The 22606-nt window shown below is 42.6% G+C and overlaps 1 protein-coding gene across 2 annotated transcripts in view; it reads right to left on the reverse strand.

The window, feature by feature from the left end:
* Positions 1 to 11994: 11994 nt before the first annotated feature.
* The window catches only part of LOC138983666 (uncharacterized), a 40951-nt gene continuing 30339 nt past the window's right edge, over positions 11995 to 22606 (reverse strand). For both annotated transcript variants that reach the window (XM_070356948.1, XM_070356949.1), the window contains exons 5-7: positions 19828 to 19969; positions 16796 to 16930; positions 11995 to 13118 (exon numbers count right to left, since the gene is read on the reverse strand). In XM_070356948.1, coding sequence (XP_070213049.1) covers positions 12771 to 13118; positions 16796 to 16930; positions 19828 to 19969 — 625 coding nt within the window. In that variant the 3' untranslated portion in view covers positions 11995 to 12770. The remainder of the gene's footprint in view (positions 13119 to 16795; positions 16931 to 19827; positions 19970 to 22606) is intronic.

Consider the following 22606-nt stretch of genomic DNA (forward strand, 5'->3'; position numbering starts at 1 on the left):
CAAGAAAGCTGTGGCAAGGTAAGCTTACCAAACGTTACATAGCGAATCATATGATAGTGCGTAAACAGCAAACAGTAGATCTACAATCAAAGAGAGGATCGAGTCTGGAATGAAACGCGATACAGATCTAGCATTCAAAAACTGTCTTTCACGTTCAAGGAAGTTGTTGCAAAGTACTTAAGACTTACTAAATTGTACAGACAAAACCATGACAGTGCATGTTTTGAATCTGAGGAAAAAATCGTGATCATTTTGACTTTGAGAACAGATTCATTCCGTTTCCTTATATCTGCATGTTCAAGTAAATGGTGGACAGTTTTTTTCGGGCAGAGTAAACTTAACTTGAGACTCTACTGCAAGTCTTGAAATTCACATAAATCGAACCACGAGCAAAGACATCCAAACATTACAGGCACTTTAGATCAACTCATTTCACTAGAGGTGACTGCCTAGCACTGTGTTTGACATCCGTGTCTGCTGAAATAAAAAGAAATTAAAACAAAACGGATTAACAGTAGGTGACACGTTATCAGAGTGGGAGACACTAGATCTGTCTCTGAACTTACCGGGATACGGCTGCAAGATCGACACTGACTGCCGCGCTTTCGACAGCTCTTCCTCGCGTGGACATTGGAAACACGCTGTGCAGATCAAATTGTAGGAAATCTCCCTTTGGTATCTTCTTTATTTACTTTTCTGGAGCTTAGAAACCGAACAACATGAAATCGTCTTCCCCGGCGAATCGGCGAGGTGAGAACTGGACCACAATCCTTCGCGCGACCCCTGACCTGATCTTGACACCTGACCTGCCGTCTACATGCCAAACACGACACAAATCAGTCAACTGCTTGTACCCCTTCAAAACCCCCCACCACCCGTTTTCTTTGGATACACGCTTTAACTACACACATGCCGACACAATGTTGATCATTGCTTCAATAATTTGAAGATGGTGCTTGAAAATTAACCACGTGAAATGAGTATTTCGGTGTTTAGCCAAAAATGTTAAAGTTTCTACCACAGACATACACACATACATACATACGCACGCACGCACGCACAGACAGACAAAGTTTACCATCGCATAGGCTACACTTGCGTGAGCCAAAAATAGACCGATTTGGAAAGAGCGTGACACCGAGGGTGGCCTTGAAGGGGAGCGGCTATATTTAGTAAAACGTAAGTTTGCGTAATGTCAAAAAACAAAGTCTAGAGGTCACAACTTCTCTACCAGAGGTTATAAAAAGGGTGCCGTTTCTACTAAAAATAAACAATTAATTAATGGTCAAGATATGCGCTGATCTAGATTTTAGGTTTTTACTATTTCCATACCACTCTCACTAACACCTCCCTCCGAATCTTTCCATTATAAATCTCGGTGCAGCGAACCAACATAAGAATCTCAAGATCCACGCAAAGCACGTGTGGCCACAACATGCAGTTGCGTAGAGCAGCAAGTTCTAGATTTCGATTCTATAGGCCTACTTTTGCAAAGGCCTACGATCCAAGGAGAGAGAGGTTGGGGATGAGAGAGAGAGGGGGGTAAAGCGGGTTGCTATGCCGGCAGGCACAACCTGTATTCTCACAGCATTTGAATCATACCAGATTCATTCACAGTAGCCACTAAACAGTTGACTCACTGCTCCTTGAGAAACATCTTACAACAGCGTAGAGTAAACACACCCTCTCCCGAGAGCGATTTCAGATGTTCTACCGAATATCAAATATGGCCGCTTCAAGGTTATCATATTTTAGTCGTCTCTCATTGGCCAATAGTAGCCAATCTCAACATATGTGACACTCCTATCACGCAGTCGAGCCGTGATAACTAAAAGTATGGCTAGCCAATCTGTACACATGTATTAAATACGTTTACTACTGAATTATGTACAAATCCATTTGTCACAGTACGTACAGGTAGTTATCTCGCCACAGGGGAGCTTATAACGTAAGACAGGTAAACTTGAAACTGCCACTCAACCAAGTAAGTTGAAACTTGAAAAAATAATTAGATCTTTTGTTGCTCCTTATCTTACGCACTTTTTTGTTGCCGCAGAGATACAACTGTCTTCAAGCAAGAGAAATGTGACACAGCTGTTTACGAAATGGCCGATATTCTTGGCTGGAAGGTACGTTACAACTGCTCAGATAGGTTGAGCAAATGTTCAAATAATGTTTACATACAAATGTGATGGAACTACAAGGCAAGACTGATATTTGATGGTATTCAGCTAGTCTTTTTATTCAGTAGGCTTAACTGCTCATCTGACCCTGCATTTCTGTGTTTGTTGTTGTTGTTGTTGTTGTTGTTGTTGTTGTTGTTGTTGTTGTTGTTGTTTTCTGATCATATGGGAAATGTGACAGAATCAGTAGGCCTATTCAAACAACTCAAGTTCTCTTTACTGAGACTACAAGGATATACATTTCCTGATAGAACATCGCCGCATTAAATTGACGCTCTCTTTTCTGACTCCAGGAAGAACTTCGCACACTGGTGGAGAAGGAACACAAACGTTTTGACAAGGAGGCAGCAGCCAAGGGAAAGACAAACCCGCCGCCTATTTCTAAATCAACAGAGGTACCCGTCCCCAAAGCCTTCGAGTCAGACGACAAAACTGGAAAACGTGGCGACACGGACACTTCACCAGTTTGTCCAAAACACAAGCTAAAACAATTACCTGGGTGACAAGCCCTGTCGAACACCCTGGAAAAACTACACCTTGAAGCTTTACGTATTATAATTGGCGGTGTGCGGAGAACTAGTCATGGTAAGATTTTGTAGTCTAAATGAACGCCGAAGACAACATAAATTGATTTTATATCATAAAATGGTTCATGGTAAATGTCCCCTATATTTAGTTGACCTTTTGCCACCACTAGTTTCATCCTTAAATCCTTATCACAGAAGACGACCACTTGAAAGATTTGTACCAGCTCACAGGACAGAAATCTTCCGAACATCCTTCGTTCCTTCGACTACAATTTTATGGAATGATCTGCCTGATGTGGTTAAAACCACAAACTCAATTAGTGAGTTTAAGCATTATTTACAAAGTCCTCATCATTATGTGCCAGTTTATCATTATTTTGGAAAAAGACAGGTAGAAATACAACACAGCAGAATGCGTTTAAACATGAGTAACCTTAATACCGCGACTTCCTCCCTGTGACCTTGAACGCCACCTTCCCCTTTGCCCACACTACCCTAGAACTCCTCCAGTTCACCCTCGCTGCGCCCCACCACATCCACATGTTCTGCCTCTACCGCCCTCCCCCCAGCAAAAAGAACAAATTCCTCGACTCTACCTTCCTCACAGAGCTCCCTGACCTCTTCGACTTCTGCAACCTCCTGCGTGGCAAGTCCATCATCGTGGGGGACTTGAACGTCCACTATGACGTCCCCACTCACCCCCTTACCAGCAAAGTGCTGGACATCCTGAACAGGTTCAGTTTCGTTCAGGGTGTGCAGGAGCCCACCTACTACAGAAGTGGCCACATCATCGACTGGGCTGTGTATCGAGAGGACGACCTGCTGGTGAACTCTTGTGCCGTCAACCACATGATCTCGTCTGATCATGCGGCAGTCGGCTCTGCACCCTCAACGTGGCCAGGCCCCAACGACAACCTGTCTACAGGACTGTGCGTGACGTCAGGGCCATAGACAGAGACGCCTTCAAAGCTGACATCACGGTGATGCTGCAGGAGCTGGGTTCTGACGTCACTGCCCAGCAGCTGGAGGACGGCCTTCGTCGACTGCTAGACAAGCACGCCCCAGCTACGGAGCGGCGTGTGCCATCAGGTCGCACATCTCCGTGGTACTCTGCCATCAGCGGCCAGCTCCGTCAGGCCAAACGCGATCGTCGGCGCGCAGAGAGACGCTGGCAGAAATCCAAACTGACAGTTGACGAGCAGATATTCTGGAAGGAAGCGGTTGCTCAGCTTGTTCAGCGGGCCAAGGAAGACTACTGGAGCTCTAAGATTGAGTCCAGTGCGTCGACCAAGGCTCTGTTCAGCACCAGCAACCGTCTCCTTGGGAAGAGTAAGGACTCCACCCTCCCCACAGACATTCCCACCGAAGATCTTTCTGACGCCTTCTCTGACTTTTTCTCGAGCAAGGTTCAGAAGATCAGAGAGGAGCTGGACAACGCGACTCCTACACCATCCTCGCCGTTCACGGATGACGTGGAACAGACGGCGTCATCCTTTGTTGGATTCAGACCCGTGACCGAGCATGAGGTGAAGGGTGTCATCGCCAAGTCCGCTCCCAAAACATGTGCCCTTGACCCCATCCCCGTCCCACTGCTTGTAGAATGCCTAGATGAACTTCTGCCTGTTATCACTTTTATCATCAACTCTTCTCTTCTCTCTGGCACCTTTCCACCCACATTCAAACAGTCCATTGTCCTCCCCCTTCTCAAGAAACCGTCCCTTGATCCGAACACCCTGAAAAACTACCGTCCTGTCAGCAACCTCTCCTTCCTCTCCAAGATCACTGAAAAACTTGTTCTTTCTCAACCCTCCGACTATCTTCACTCTCACAACCTCTTTCCTACCACACAGTCCGCCTACCGAGCAGGTCACAGCACCGAGACAGCGCTTGTTCGTGTCATGAATGACCTCCTGCGCGCGATGGATGGTGGTAATCTCTCCATTTTCACCCTACTCGACCTCTCAGCAGCTTTCGACACAATAGACCATCAGATCCTTCTTGACCGCCTCCATCTCTCTTTCGGACTTTCCGGCACAGCACTCACCTGGTTTCAATCCTATCTCTCGGACAGAACACAGACAGTCTCAGCAGGCAGCCACACTTCCAAAACTTCCACCCTTTCACTAGGAGTTCCTCAAGGATCTGTCCTCGGGCCAGTCCTTTTCATCCTCTACACCAAACCTCTATCAACTCTCATCAGCCACCACTCGGTTTCCAGTCAAACCTTTGCAGATGACACACAACTCCGGGGCTCTTGCCCCCCGGATCGACTCGATTCCACCATCCGCCGCGTGCAGGACTGTGTCGACGACGTCAAGCGCTGGATGACCTGCAACAAACTAAAATGATGACAAAACTGAAGTCCTCCTCATCCACCCTAAAAACAAGCCTCTCCCTCCTTCTGTTCCTTCTTCTATCTCTGTAGGCAACTCTGACATCAAACTCTCATCCTCTGCTAGAAACCTTGGAGTGACCTTCACAGACACCCTCTCCATGGACAAGCACATCACGAACATCTGTAGATCTGCATACACTGAGATCAGAAAAATCAGCAGCATTAGACATCTTCTTTCCTTTGACGCCACCAAAACTCTTGTCTGCTCTCTCATTCTCTCCAAATTTGACTACTGCAACGCTCTACTCACAGGCATTCCCCAGCACCTCTCAGACAAACTTCAGAAAGTCCAAAACACAATAACAATAACAATAACAGCACTTTATTGTCCATTAAAATATTACATAAAAATGGAAATTTTTCTTCGGCACACCCTGTCTGCTTGTAAACGATTATAACAACAATTGTATAGGACGACACACATAAAACATAAAACATAAAAGGGATACAATCAAATATGATATTGCACTATGTAAATTTACCCTCTCATATCACAGGAGTTGGGTTTCACAGCCGAGTAATCACATTAACAAATATTTCCCACACACCTTCACATGTACACATTGTTTGTTTTTTTCCCAGCCGACCAGCCTCTACGTGATGCGAGAAGAATTTAAAATGGTGACTGCAGAAGGCAGGAATGACTTTTTAAACTGGTTTTTGCGTGCCAAAGGGACCTTATAACGTTTACCTGAAGGGAGAATTTCGAAACAGGGGTTGAGAGGATGGATCGGATCACGGACAATTTTGAGAGCTTTCCGCTTAATGGCAGCTTCGTAGAGACTGGTCAGCTGTCGTTGGGGTTGCCCAACAAGCTTGCTAGCCGTCGCAACAATGCGGTGGAGTTTAGCTTTGTTTTTAACATTTGTGGTACCATACCATGTCACAATGTTAAAAGTCAGTATGCTTTCAATCAAACTGCGATACACAAGTTCCATAACACTTTGATTGACATTAAAATATTTAAGCTTCCTGAGAAGAAAAAGTCGCTGCTGAGCTTTCTTATAAACAGCATGAACATGATCACTAAAAGTCAGCTTATTGTCAATTGAAACCCCAAGATATTTGAAGGTTTCCACAAGTTCAACTTCCTTGTCGCTTATTCTCACTTTTTGGGGACCACAATTATCACTCTTTCCTCCAAAAATCATTTCTTTTGTTTTGCCTACATTCAACTGCAAGAAACTGGACTTGAACCATTCATTCAGAAGATCAACTTGGGTAAAATACTTTGACAAAGTTTCGTCGTCCTTCAGACGCCCAACGAGGGCCATGTCGTCTGCATATTTAATGAGGGCTAGAACTGGATCATTTAAAAGCATGTTGTTTGTGTAAATGGAAAAAAGGACAGGAGAGAGAACACAACCTTGTGGGGCCCCGGTGTTTAAAACAACTTCGTCTGAAAGCACAGAATGACCAAACAAACGGTTGCTGAGGCTGACACGTTGTGGCCGATCGCATAGGAACTCCCTGATCCAGAAAATCAAATTATTGTTCACATCTAACTGGACTAACCTCTGGATAAGTATATGGGGCTGAATCGTATTAAAGGCTGATGAAAAATCCATAAAAAGAACTCTAACCGTGTTCCCTGCTGTATCTAAATGGCTGACAATCATGTTGATAAGCGTGAGTGTAGCATCTTCGACGCCTCTCTTTGCTCTATATGCGAACTGAAGGGGGTCCATGCGATCTGCCACAGACTCAGTGAGCTTGTTACAAACAAGCCTCTCCATACATTTCGCTACAACAGAAGTCAGTGCCACAGGGCGAAAATCATTTAGTTCTTTTGCGTTTGGTTTCTTGGGTACAGGTGTAATAGTGGAAGTTTTCCAGGAACGAGGCATAAAATGTACATCGAGAAAGAGCTGAAACAGCTGAGTAAAAACTGAACCAAGCTGATCAGCACACACTTTCAAAACACGTCCGCCTAAACCATCTGGGCCTGGTGCCTTACTTGCATTAATACGTAAAAAACATTTTATGACATCCTTTTCCTCAAACTGAACTGGACATGGTGCTAGAGAATCACAAAACTTATCAGATTCTTCCTTATAACTGTTGACATCGAATCGGGAATAAAAGCTGTTCAATTAACTCACAGCAGCCAGACTCATCTTCAGGGCAAAGAAACACGACCACATATAACCACTTATGCAACAACTCCACTGGCTTCCTATATCTTCCCGCATCATACACAAAACCGCCAACATCTGCTTCAACTCTTTCACTGATCCTCACTTTCCTGTCTATCTTTCTGAACTCTTGCATCCTTACACTCCATCCAGACAACTTCGCTCATCCACTGACAGCAGAATACTTTCCACCCCACGCACCAAAACCAAAACCACTGGCGACCGTTCTTTCTCCTTTTCCGCTCCCACTCTCTGGAATCAACTTCCCCACCCCATCAAAAAGTCCCTTAAAACCCACCTTTTCAAGTCTGCTTACAATACCTGAAGCACACGCCTGCCTCGTGATATGTTTTTATCTGCCAGCATTCCAATAAACTCACTAGTTAAATATTTTTATTGGGTAGTCTCACATTATTAACACTATAATATGTACTACTGTTGTTTGTAAAATATGTTTTAAACGCTTACTTAATTATTTTTATGTATTTAAATATTTGTTGAATTTATTGTGTGTGTGTGTGTGTGTGTGTGTGTGTGTGTGTGTGTGTGTGTGTGTGTGTGTGTGTGTGAGTAAATGTGTGTGTATGTGTGTGTGTGTGTGCGTGTGTGTGTGTAAGTGTGTATGTGTGCTTGTGTGAGGTTGGGTGTGTGTCAAAATGTGTTGTGCAATATGGCATGAAAATCTTTTTAGATTTGTTGTTAAAAATTACAGCTTTGTATACCATGTTTATTATCTTTTACGAAGTAATTATAGTTAAATAGTCTTTTATGTTTTTTATTTGATCGACCTTCTTAGGATTATGGAGTTTTATGCACTGCCTTTTATAGTTAACTAAATTTTTGTATTTGAAATAGTCCACTGTAGTCGGTGTAGGCCTTAAGCTTTTTTTTTAATCGTTTGTCCAGTATTTAATTTAATTCTCTATTTTTGTATGAACTCAAATGTTTAGTGTTCTTAGTATTGTCTTGTTAGCCTAAGTTCTATTTAATCAGAGTATGTTTGCGTGTGCTTATACCTAGTGATATTGTAAAGCGCATAGTGCTTTTAGTTATGCGCTATAGAAATCTCCTTAATAAATAAATAAATTCCGATTTATGCAAACGCCATTTAAAAGATAACCCACAGTGTGCGTGCGGTAACCAGAACGAAACAGCTGAACATTACTTGTTATACTGCACGTTGTTTGAAAATGCTCGTATGTCCACAATTAACTCACTGCCTGCCAATTTTAGACACGTGGAAACATTATTAAGAGGCAGCTAGCAACATTCATTTCGCATAAATACATTGATTTTCGAGTCGGTCCAATCCTTTATTGCTGAATCTGGTCGACTAACTTGAAGGATTAGCCCACGTATTGTGTATGTTTGTGTGCAGGAGAAAGTAAACCCGCCTCTCAGTGTTGTTGCATCAATTACATATTTAACATTTATAAGTAATAATTATCATTGAGTTTTTGTTTTTGTTTTGCTGTTCTCTTTTGTGTGTGTGTGTGTGTGTGTGTGTGTGTGTGTGTGTGTGTGTGTGTGTGTGTGTGTGTGTGTGTGTGTGTGTGTGTGTGTGTGTGTGTGTGTGTGTGTGTGTGTGGTTGTTTTCTTCCATACATTCGTAACGAACTATGCTGCCCTCTCCATGAAAATGTACATTTATCTGAACTTACTTATTGCATGTCTCAGCATCGATGTTCTCGTCCCACGCGCTTTATACACAGTCTCACCTTATTTTTTTATTTATTTTTTTATTCTATTTTATTTTAATTTTTTTTTCTCTGTAAATCCTCCTGTTTTGATTAAGTTCCCCATACCCCCCTCCTACATTTTGTTCTTCTGGTTAATAATTGTGTTGTCCACCATCATGAGAACTTGTGTAACTTAGCATTGTTATGGTCACGTCAAATAAGCATCTGCTTGAGTTCGTGTCCTAGCTGCATTTTTGTCAATTGTTTCATGTCATGTATTTTGAATAAAATTGTGTTTGAACCAAAAAACAAAAAAACAAAAACAAAACAAAAACCAGTAAAACTGATAACAAAGGCAACAAGAAGGACACTAAAGTGGCAGGAAGCGAGAAATCTGGGACTGTAAACGTTGGTGGCAAATCTGATTCGGGTGGCAAAGATGGCGCCAGAAAATCTGTCACAAGAAACTCTGCTGCAGTTAATGGGAAAGGCAGACTGTCAAGCTCTTCAACAAAAAAATGAACCGAAAAGAAAGACTGATTAATTCCAGATACATACCACTGCACACACCCACAGCCCTAGCCCATGCAAGCATGCCTCGATGTAGACACTGAAGAATGCATGTAAGTAAATAAATAAGTTGATTGATTGACAAAAGGAAACATCCACAGAAACCTCGATCAAGATGTTTCTTGAAGCGAACGGAACACACACACACTCTTTTCCAAATCGTTCCGGCGTGACATTGGTACCGTAAAGTACCTTGTAAGCGCCCACCCCCCCTGTGCACCAATTCCGACCCAAAGTAGGGGGTGGGCGCTTACTAGGTACTACACCCTATGCACGAGCAGTTTTCAGTAAGAAATGTGATCTTTGATCACTTCGTAATTATATCTTCTTTCTTTTTTCATCTTCCATTGTTTTTCTTGTTCGTATTGTCATTAGAAGAGCCGGGCTTGGGGAGACAAATGTCGTCGCATCCTTTTCTTGTCTGCAGAGGTGCCGCTGTCGGCCGCACTGTGTCTCTGTTTCCCTTGAACAAGGGGTACGTCTTCTGGATATGGGCAGCAGTCTATTTTTACTTGGCCAAAGACTGTTTTCGGCACAGAGAGAAGAGAGAGAGAGAGAGAGAGAGAGAGAGATTAACGATTAACGAGTTTATTGCATTTAGGCAACATGCCCCTTGCAATGGGGGGAAAAACGTGGCAAAAACAACGTCAAGGACAAACATAAATGTAATACTGGTGGACTATCTAGTCCATCAGAAAAAGTAATTGTGATATTATATAATATGTACATTACAATGACGGCCATAGCCGGTTAAATAGTGTAGTTAAGTTGTCGCCTTTTCTGCTATTGTTCAGGATTTGCAATCAGCTCTTGTCTAAGTTTTAAACAATCAAAAATAAATGATGCCAGCATTTCCTGATTTTCAATATTCATTAAGTTGACAAAATTTCTAGCTCTCAAACAATTGAGAGAGAGAGAGAGAGAGAGAGAGAGAGAGAGAGAGAGAGAGAGAGAGAGAGAGAGAGAGAGAGAGAGAGAGGAGGGGGAGTATTTTGTGTGTGTGTGTGTGTGTGTGTGTGAGTGTGTGTGGCATTGGCGTTATTATCCAAATAGTCAAGAGCTGACAGCTTACTTGCAACGGTGTACGATTTGATCCGCGGCATCGACTTGTAATCATTGAATTGCAGGCGTTTAGATCCAAGGCGTGCAGACACACGTGATAGGGTTTGCAAGAAAGGGCAATCATTCACAAAACTAGCAGATCAAGTGCGGAATTTTTATTTCCCCTGATTTCAAAGGTGTAAAGTGGGGGGTGGGCGCTTACAAGGTACTATACCCTATGCACGGTTTTGGACTAAAAGTGGGGGGTGGGCGCTTACTCGATACTGGGCGCTTACAAGGTACTTTACGGTATTTGTGCTTGCACTATACATGACTGACGACTACAGTCTGGAAAGAGTACCTACAGTACGCACGATAGCGGAAATTAAGTGCGTCCCGGGATCCGCGGCTCTTTGAAGGTTTAGTGCCTCCTGGGACCCCCTCAATGAACTTCTAGTACGTGATTTCGGCTTCTGGTGCGTATAGGACGCAGGGACGCGCACTTTGGGGAGCCCTGCACACGTCAGACATGTTCATCTAAAAGAAAATCAGCTTATATCGTTTAGTTGTCTTGTTTCCCTTTATTTGATATTTATTTAATATGTTGTAGAGAAACATGTTGCGTATTGCGACGAAAAAACCCAATTTTGTCTGTGATCATGCTCGACGCGTAAGAGAAGACTGATTTCATTTAGGCCCGCACACTGTCAATGTGTCAAACCGGAAAGTGATGCTGTGACCATGGTGCTCCGTTCAATGATTTATTGTCCAATGAGAATCCGCTTAACTTTTACTTACTGTTGTTGTCTATAGTGTGAGTGCTTATACTTCCCTTTGTTTGTGAACCCGTACCAGAGACGACGCTTTTGTCTTTGCAAACAACACAGAGAGTTGTCTTTCTTCTCTTGCCACGATGTCCCCTGTTAAAACCACATCATAGAGACTATGACATGTCTCCCTTTTGTTCTTTCTTTTTTAAATAAACAGCGATGAGTTTTGAACATAATATGTTTCACTTGCTAACTTTGTAAAGGATTAATGCGTTTGAAAGAACAACTGCATTAGACATGTAACATGGCACATAATACGATGTGAAGCAAAGAGTTGCAGATTCCAAATAATTCGACCTGATACAGAAGCGACAAATGTAAGGAAATGTGCTATCTCTGCTGCTGTGTGTGTGTATGTGTGTGTGTGTGTGTGTGTGTGTGTGTGTGTGTGTGTGTGTGTGTGTGTGTGTCTGTCTGTCTGTCTGTCTGTGACTGTCTCTGTCTGTGTTTGCGTGTTCGTCAGACAAAAAAGCAACTTCTCTTGGCATGAAAGAACAGACATCACACAAAAGGGGGACAGAAAGCAAGACAAAGAAAGAAACACAAACACACACACACACACACACACAAACACACACACACAAACACACACACACAGTTCACATACAAAAGTATACTCAAAAGCTTTTTGTCTTATAAGAGTATATCACAGGTTTATTATCATCGTACTGTCTTCACGTTCCAGTCATTGCTTTGCCATTATATAGGTACACGCATATGTTGATACAGTCCCAATTGCATGATACAATGTTATTCCTTCAACATTTTACAGATGAATAAACACAACAACAAAACAACCCAAACACACACACACACACACACACACACACACACACACACACACACACACACACACACACACACATTACCCGCGAATTGTTACATATACAACACGAACAAAATTCTCCATCACCATTACAGAATATAGAAACAGTTAATTTGCCCACACAACTTAGACTGAATTCTGAACATCTAGGTATCAAACAAAAATAAAATAGCATTCAAAATTGCACTTGACGACTGTGTTACGAAGCTGTGTGTGTGTTACGTCCCTTGCATTGAACGCGTCTTTTTTTGTTTTTACATGTATTTTTTTTTCATTTACCATTTTTATGTATCTTTATATCGCATATACGTAATTGTAGGAACCCATGTTCTTGTTTAGTTCAACAGCGCGAGCCCCACCTTACTATACATGACATGGAAATTATGATTTATCTCTTTTTGTCTTTCTTGTTTAATTGTGTACATATCTTTCGTCATGTTCATCATTTATTAGAATTTTGTATTAGATGCAGGGGCAGGTTCTAAGAACAATCGTAGCCTTAAACCTCTATCCTTGTAAAATACAATTTCCTCTTCATCATCGCTGTAGTCTTCTTCGCTTGATTTATTTTCATCAACTTGCCATTACTTCGTCCCGCTGTCCATACCCTCAGTCGGAGAACTGCCTCCCCCATCTCTCGCCCCCGTGTCCTCCTTCTTCTCACCGGTGTTGGTGGCCGGCTGGAGAGAGTGACCGGACAGGTTGATGCGGTGGCTGGACAGCTGCATGCCGTCCACTATGCCCTCGATGTGGAACTCCACGGCGTCGGCCTTCACCTTGCCCCCCTCGTCCTTCACCCGCGTCACATCCGGGAACTCCTCGAAGAGGTCAGGCAGGTTGTTGACGGTGTAGACGAAGACGAGGTCCCCGGACTTTCTGTGCTTGATGTACACCGGTGCTCGTTTGGCCGGAATGGACATGACCATGTTGATCTGAAAGTGTCGAGTTGAGTGGCTTTAAGGCAAGGGAAAGAATGGGGAGTGTGTGGGTGACGTTGGAAGAACCGTATGGTGTAGGCAGACTCTGGGGAGGTGCGGGGTTGTGGACGGTGGCCAAGAAAGGGAGCACACAAAAGGGGGACAGAAACAGAGAAAAAGCTTAGCGTTTTATTGCTTATTATCATTAGTTAAGGTAAACTCATTAAAAACAAAACAAATAATAATCTGCGCTGTGTGTGTGTGTGTGTGTGTGTGTGAGAGAGTGCGTATGTGTGCGTGTGTATGTGTGTATGTGTGTGTATGTGTGTGTGTGTGTGTGTGTGTGTGTGTATGTGTGTGTGTGTGTGTGTGTGTGTGTGTGCGCGCGTGCGAATACGAATACGAATACGAATACGAATACACTTTATTGTCATGAAACGTAGTGTTTATAGGACACGGGAAGATAAATAACCAAACGATTTCATTGTTTCTTTTTTTGGAAGCATTTATATACAAATTCTCCCAATTTAGTTTGTACATTGTCCACTTGCAAAAGTTGACTTGGTACATCATATGAATATATAGGTCGATTAATTTCACTCATGAAAGATTTTCGTAATTGGTTGTTTTCTATGCAGTTATCTAGAGAATGTATTTCATTCTCCACATGTTTTACATAATTTATTTTCCCTAAGTGTATTGCTGTATCTACCAGTTTCAATTTTCAGGTCGTGGGCACTTATTCTTAGTTTACACAACGACTGTTTATATTTTCTTTGTTTTATGAATAACAGATATATGGTTGCGTTTTATAATTTGTTACTATTCTTTGATAAAAATTTAACTTTGGTGAACTTCTTATTTGACCTTTCCAGAATTGGAGTTCCAATTTTTGACATATAACATATTTTAACCTTTTCACATTAAAAGTAGACTGATTTTTCCACACATGATTTAATCCAATGACTTCTAACAATTGTTTTACAAATGATATCCATGGATATGTTTCACTGCCTTTGGTGTACATAAGATTATATACTTCTGTCTTTGCTCAGATGAGATGTTTTTGAAAGATCCAATATGTGTAACCAGTACGCAATGATATTACATATTATGTTAATGCTAACTGGGAATCTTCCTAATTCTCCTAGGACTGGTACTACCATAGTTTTCTTATGTACCCCAAGAATTTGTTTACAGAATTTTGAATGAACTTTTTCATGTTGATATTTATGTTTACATTTGGCATGAAACGTAGTGTTTATAGGACACGGGAAGATAAATAACCGTCACAACAAGCTAGGCAATTAAGTGCATATAATGTATCTGTACGAAGAGACCATTCATTGTAAATCCAGTTATACGACTGGAAAGACCATCTCTTCGCCTACTCCCATCTTCAACTAACAGATTGATTTGACTGTACAATGGAACCTACAACACAGACCCCCTTAATTAAAAGCATACACCTTCAAACATACATTACAAAAGATTCTTCCACTAACTAAGTAATAAAAACATGAATAAAATAGGTGGGGAAAAATCACTGAAACAACAAATAACACTACATGTAGCCTACTGATGGACTGAGAAAACAAAATCAGGGGTTGTATTTCCTGAAGAGGTGCGTTTTAAGTGCTCGTTTGAATGCTTGGGGTGACTGAGAGTGGCGGATGTGAAAGGGGAGAGAATTCCATTGTGTGGGTGCGCAGAAAGTAAAAGTGCGTTGTCCGTATGTTTTGGTTTTGGTGTGTGGAATGGTAAGGATGCGACAGTCAGAAGAGGCACGGAGTTGTCTTGCTGGAGAATAGACGGTGAGGAGTTCAGAGAAGTAAGCAGGAGACGAACCAGAAAAGAAGTTAAAGCAGAGGGTAGACAGTTTGTAGTCAATGCGGGCTTGAATAGGTAACCAGTGCAGTGTGTGAAGAAGTGGTGTTGCGTGATCTCGTTTTCGTGCTTTGAGAATGAGGCGTGCTGCCGAGTTTTGGACTTTTTGTAGTTTATGCAGGAGGTACAGAGGACAGCCAGAGAGAAGAGAGTTGCAGTAGTCAAGTTTAGAAAGAACAAAGGCACAGACAAGAGTGTTAGTTGTTTGAGAGGAGAGTGTGTGGCGAATGGTGCTGACCTTACGAAGCTCAAAATAAGCTGCTCTACAGACTAAAGATATATGTTTGTTAAGGGTCATGTCAGAGGAAAGGGTGAATCCAAGGTTTCTAGCTGATGGTGAGAAAAGAATGTCGGTGTTGCCTATTTGAACAGAAACAGGTTGGGGAGAGGGAAATGTAGTGTTCTTCTTTTTGCACAGTAAGACTTCAGTCTTATCATCATTCAGCTTAAGTTTGTTATCAACCATCCAAGATTTAACATCAGTGATGCATGTCTGAATGGTCTGGATGGCGGAATGTGTCTCTGCTGGGGGACTGGGTTTATACAGCTGGGTGTCATCAGCAAAAGACTGATTTAAAACAGAATGGTTTTGAATCAGTGTGGAGAGGGGCTTAGTGTACATGATGAAAAGGATGGGACCAAGTACTGAACCTTGAGGAACGCCGAAAGAAAGTGGGGCTGGAGCAGACATCTGGCCATCGACAAGCACAGCCTGAGTCCTGCCAATGAGATAGGACTCAAGCCATGCTAGCAGTGGACCGGAGAGTTAGTTTTGTTCACCCATCTTGTCTAACAATGACGTTATGGCTTGCTGAACGGTGTATGCGTCCTTTCTCTCGGTAGCCATTAAAGGCGGTTTTTGAAGCCGTTTTTAGTGGGTAATGTGACTAAAACATGGCACATTTCAGTAACCGCTTAACGCATTGCCTTCAAACATTCGGTGATTTGTGCAAACACATGTCGTACAATACACATGGAATGTGAAGCCATTTGAGACATTAGTTTTGCTGTTAGTTATGCCGACTGACATGACATGTCTAATACCTCATGTGTGAAGATGGACTGAGAATAATCTTCCTGAGCAAACAATGACATATACGACTGGTCGTAACTTGTTTTATTTTCCAGTTTAGGCACGTTGCGAGGACGAGAGCTTGGACGTTGAGTATGACTGCAATACGTAAGTACAACCACCCGAAAATGAGAAAATACCGATGCACTGTCAATTCTTCACCGTTTTGTTTTTAATTTGTTTGGAGACTGTACTGTAAACAAAGTCCCATACAGATATAACTATTTCTGCATTGTTACACGTTCCTTCGTCCCACTAAATGTGGAAAACAAAATGACCGTTCACTGACAATGTGAGCACCTCACCTCTGACGGTTGAGCTATATAGCATCATTTCGACTGGCATAGACGGAGAAGGTTCTGACAGACATGTTTTTTTCTAAAAGGGAAACTTGAGTTTCTTCCTTGACACGTGGACAATGTTATTAAAACAAAGTCGGCATGTATAAAACTGCAAATCACAAAACAGAGTTTGATGGCAAACATTCATTGACAAGGTAATGGCTATTGCCATACAGAACATAACATCCGTTGTGTATATTGTGTAGAATTCCTCCCGTTGTTCCGCAGGTAAAATACAGTAGACCTCATTTGATATTCGAAACTTAGTTACACTAATTCACCGAAATTCTGTGATCATTTTCACGTGTTAACATTTTCGAAAGGAGAGACGCCTAGCCTGCCTTGATGATCATGCTGATTTAATGACATACGATAAAGCCCAAAGCACACACCTCAAAGTCAGCGAGCAGACTCCTCTCCTCCATGACGACACTGGCGGTGTAGTGACTGTAGGCCCCCACTGTGATCTGGCTGTTGGCCGACGTCGTCAGTGTCTCCTCGAACGTCTCCCCCGTCGTCTTCGTCACCTGTGTTAAGGATCAAATCACACAACATTATTGTCACCTGTGTTAAGGATCAAATCACACAACATTATTGTCACCGGTTCCTGTCTATGCGCGTGTGGTTTTTTTTTAAAAGTTGACTAACATGAAGATAGAGAAAAAGTGAATGCGGCGCTGAATGTCCCTTAAGAAGTAAGAGGGTGTAGTTTACACAGTCAAGAGTTAATCAAACAATTCCCGATGTTGGGGGAAGGAAAAGGTAAAGTGGGAGAAAAAGGTAAAGTGTTTGCTGGTCATGCCTGACACGATGACTTTTTTTTTCAGTGGGATTCATATTATCTCGCTCGCAGGTCTTGTGGACAAAATCTGCTATGGGAAACAAACGGGGTGTATTATACACAGTTCGGACGGCTGGTGCTGTAGGCCTGCACCTATGGTCTAAGATAGAAATTACACAATGGTTGTTTCATTTGTGTTTATTTTGGCATGTATTTACTTGAGTTTTGGCACGATAATAATACGTTGTGCGTGTTCAAATATGTGACTAAAATCAAACCTGTGTGTGTGTGTGTGTGTGTGTGTGTGTGTGTGTGTGTGTGTGTGTGTGTGTGTGTGTGTGTGTGCCCACTGTCTGTGTCTGTGTCTGTCTGTGTGTGTGTGCGCATGTGTGTGTGTGTGTGTGTGTGTCTGTGTGTGTGTCTGTGTCTGTGTCTGTGTGTGTGTGTGACATAGGGGAGAGTCTGTGGGGAGGAGGTTTTTGTCCAACGAGTTTTGCTAATTTTGATTCGCAATGTTTTGTGTTTGATGTGGAATAAAGCAGGCTGTTTTAATCATTGTTGTATTAAATGAGGGTTTGTTGAAAATAAATCTTGCCTTGTCTTGCTAACATGTTTGTGTTCATAAGAGCACACGTTTATAAAACATTTTATTTGTTGTTCTCTTTTTTATGATAACACTGGCATTGGAAACATTTTCAATACACTGTTCTTTAAACAAACAAAACCACACTACTGGTTTTTTACGACTCTTTCTCGAATCAAACGTGAAAGCTGAATCTTCAACGTGTTTTCCCAATACCTATTCAACGTTCCTGCGAGATGAACACCGCCCATTCACCCTCGACAACACCCTACCCAGGGCCGGACTAGGCGAAGAGGAGGGGGGGGGGGTTGCCAGTGGTGGCCCAGGGGGATGTCCCCCCTGGCGGCAGGGGCGGATCAGTTCATTTTATGACTGGTTTTTTTTCAAAAGTATATTGTGAAGATATGGGTATGAAGGCGCGAAGCGCCGAGCCGACGACGCGAAGCGCCTAGCTTTGAAAAAAAGAATGCAAAATGGTGCAATCTGGTGCATTCTGAGGATGATCATTACCAGTTTCAGGCAGCAGATTTTGTCACTGATTAATACCCCAAAAATTGAAACTCAATGTAAAATAAAGAAATGCATACCTCATTCAATATTTTTATTTTTTGGCTGGGGGGGGGGGTCCGGAAACCCTAGAACCCACCCCCCCCCCCCCCTCGTTGTGGGGGTCAGGGGGCGAAGCCCCCTGAAGCTGACGGGTAGGTCATATTCTGAGATAGGAAAATGGTCGCTCCTTGCATGAAACGGCATAAAATAAGCAATAATAAAAAAAAAATTAAATAAGTAAGGTACATGTTTAGGCTAGGGGGGGGGGGGGGTTGCGCAACCCCCATAACCCCCCCGGTAGTCCGGCCCTGCTACCCCCCTCCCTCCCAACCACCCCATCTACGCGCCTCCTATTTCACAGCGGCCTTCAGGGATGAGCTCAATCTTTCATCCCACCTCATCAGCCACTGACCACAGCAGCGCCAATGAATAATGAATGTCCAGCTGGGATCTGTCCTGTGTCCACTGAAGCTCGGACACTAGCACAACACTAGATTGTCCTAATTTAATTTGCACACGTCTGAGAGCGGGACGAGCAACCCGGCACAGGAGACCGACACTGGACAATACGTGACATTCAGTGTAATGCTGGTGTGGTGAGCCTGATACACCTGTGACTGTCGATGTCCAGACCGCTTTGATCTCGTCATGTCTGTCAGCCACACGGCTAGCTCTCGTTGCTAAGCTGCAGCCAGTCACTCATTCCACATGATAATTATTTAACGCTGCGGTGTTGTCACCTAATAAACTCACATCCCCGAAATAAACGTAACAATGAAAGTTCTGCGTCTTTTTTGGGTCACTTTCTCATATCGAGAAATCGCCTGGATTCATATACCCTTTGACCAGATGGATTTTAAGCAAGCTGGTCTGCACTGTGTATCAAAAGAGCGCCTAAACTCAGCCATCAGTATAGGCCTTTGTCCCAAATTTGAAATATTGAACATTACACATATGTCACTTGGCTGAGATAAGGTGCCCAGAACATCTTTGCATCAGTTCACAAACGTCATATAGCTTCCTTTTTCTGGGTGTGGGATGCAGGGTGTGGGTTTGGGGATGGGTGGGGGTGGGAGGGGGTAATGCCTTGTAGATCAATACGTCCACAACCTTCGAACTGCCTATTTGGTTCCGTCGTGATGGTGTAAGGTCTTTAATATAAGCAATCCTCTTAATCGCGGGAAAAGTCGATTGCCAGTGTTTGAACTGACCCGCAATATCATTGAAAGAGCAAACAGACGGTCAAACATGAAGTTTGACTGGGTGAGGAAAAAGAAAATGCATTGCTAACAGGGAGATGAAAGGAAAAGAAAGGAAGGAAAAGGTCGCCCATGACTGATGTGAGCTTGCGTGACGAATGTGAAGGGAATCTCTTTCTATGGTCCCTCTCTCTTTATTCCCATAGCCGGGCGAACACACACACTCACGCACGCATGCAACCACGCCTGCACACACACACACACACACACACACACACACACACACACACACACACACACACACACACTGACCTGTACATTCATGTTCATCTCCACGCCTATAGAGCTGTCACTGAGCACCTTGGGCAGGCCAAGACTGAAGTTAGCCTTGGTGCCAATAGAGTAGCCCTTCTGGTAGCTCACGTTGATGCTCGCTTTCCTCATCTTCTCGAACCTGTCAAGACAAATCAATGATAATTTGAGCAGGCTCCACTAGAACCTAAAACAAAACAAAAAATACAAACACATTTATTTACAACAGCATTAAGGCTAGGCCGAGAGAGAGAGATATATATATATGTATCGATTGGAGATTGGATTTCCTTTCTTTGAGTCATGTGACGTCAGAGGCCGACAAAACTTTATAATTTGGCTTTTCAGGTTGACCGAAACTTCAAAGGAACTAAAAAAAAAAACGTCATGTGTTTGATTGCATGTGTGTGTGCTGTTCAAAGTCAAAACAACAACAAAGTGAGTATATGACGTGTGTTTTGTAGTTCCTTTGAAGTTTCGGTCAACCTGAAACGCCCAAATATGAAGCTTCTATACTGTGTTTGATTGCATACATGTGGATTGCATGCATGTGTGTGTGTGCTCGTTCAATCGTCAAAACAACAACAAAGTCATAAGTACCTGAAAGGAATTCGATCGATACATAAATGTTATTTGCGTGTTTGACCAAAATATGACATTTTACACAGATCTCGACAGTCATTGTTCACCTCGACCGCTAGCGCGGTCTCGGAGAACAATGACTGTCTCGATCTGTGTAAAATGTCATATTTTGGTCAAACACGCAAATAACGTATAATATATATATATATATATCCCATGACCTCCCTTCTTTGTCTCTGTTACTTCAGTATGGGTATATATGTTGTATTTTTATAGCTCAATAAATACATCATGGACTCCAAAAAATATATGATAGTGCAGATTCCGATTTGGGCAAAGGACTACTTTCCTCCCGACCTTTGACCTCGCGCCGAACAATGTGACACATTTGTATGAAGTTCTAAAATCGTATTGCACGGCTCAGAAAACCATATATCAGTTGCACGCAAAAATGAATCTCAGAACTGATCTGATGTATGAGATGCAATAAGCAAAAGTTTCTTTCATTATGAAAGCAATGCAGGTCGAAAAAAACGAACATTCAACTTACAAGATAACCAGATGCTAGCGAACCAAAACAAAAACACGAGTACCCTCCCCTTGCATCGTTAGCAGACGACTTTTGAGAATCTGTCGGAAGTGTGTTTTGGTGTGCGCCTTCAGCTATCAAACATCGGCTGTTTCACGTGTTTTGCGAGCAAGTCTACTCTTTTGTCTGGCTCTGCAGTAAGTCCACATATTTTTCCGTAATCCAGTCATATTCCTTCAAAATGCAATCAATCGGCGGTGACAGACGTGTCGGTCGCGTTTTCCTCACTCCCATACCAGTTTAAGTTCATCCATGCAAACACACTCGCAAAAGTTTATCACGTAGATACATTTCAAATAGGGAGCAAATGGTTAAATCTAAACCTACATATTTGTTCCCTAAAATTTGCTTCTCTGTCAATAAGCCTAATTACACACGTTCGAGAAAAACAACGTGGAATCGATTCTGAATCGAGTAAGCCAAATGGGTCCCAAACCCGTTTCGCCCGTTCTGCCGACCTGAAACGCAAAACAAAAGAATTGTGCGCTTCAACTAAATTAATTTCTATTCGACTTCATTACTTTCTTGCAACTTATGAACCTTTACTTAAAGCTTTTAAATGGTCTGAAAGTAGTGTTACCGCGTACTTATCGATGCACTCATTCGTTTTATTTTTTCAGCGACGGTCACTTAGTTTAAGGTTGCAAAAGGGCTAAGTCTCGCTGGCAACAGTTTTACCCTGCACAGATCGCAACAGTGCCGCTAGTAGTCTACACTTTGTGTTTGATGGTAGAATGGGATATACAGATTACAACACTCGTGGTTTTTTATATGGCTTGTATTTCAGTCAAGACCCAGCGGGAATATCAATCGAGAGCCACTCGCCAGAGGCTCGTGTCTCCCGATGATATTCATCCGCTGGGTCTTGACTGAAATACAAGCCATATAAAAAACCACTCGTGTTGTAACCTATACATATATATAAAACATCAGAAATATATATATAAAGAGAGAGAGAGAGAGAGAGAGAGAGAGAGAGAGAGAGAGAGAGAGAGAGATGTTTGAGCAGGAAGACATGATAATCCTTGTTGGCCCTCCCAAGGCCCGCTGACATTCTGCTGTTGGGGTAAGAATCACAGGAATCAGTACAATATCATCTGAAACCGGCTGCAAACTCCTTAAAATCAACAAAGAAAGGGTGTTTTGTGGAGTGTGTTGCTCAAGCAGAACCCGGGATTGGGGGCGATATGCCATCAAATCCTCCACTGATGACTGAGAGATATACATGTATGTCTTTTTCAAAGGTCTTGTTCAGAATCATTTAGATTGTTGCAGAGTTTAGCATAGGACGAACATGGGGTCACATCTGGCTAAATACAAGAACACCACAATATATAGTTTGCTATTTAATACCAATAAACTTAACCATGAAGCTTGGCGCATGACTGAACGTCTATGTCTTACAAAGTAAACAGAAAGAAACCGAATATCGGAAAGAAAACCATCGCTTGGTCACCCATCCCCTCCAAACTCCCTTCCACACACACACACACACACACACACACACACACACACACACACACACACACACACACATACACACACACACACACAAAACAAACAAACACCCCAAAAAACAAGAACAATAAAACAAATAGATAAGTAAAT

This window comes from Littorina saxatilis, linkage group LG13 (genome assembly GCF_037325665.1).
Source record: "Littorina saxatilis isolate snail1 linkage group LG13, US_GU_Lsax_2.0, whole genome shotgun sequence".
Lineage (NCBI taxonomy): Eukaryota > Metazoa > Mollusca > Gastropoda > Littorinimorpha > Littorinidae > Littorina > Littorina saxatilis.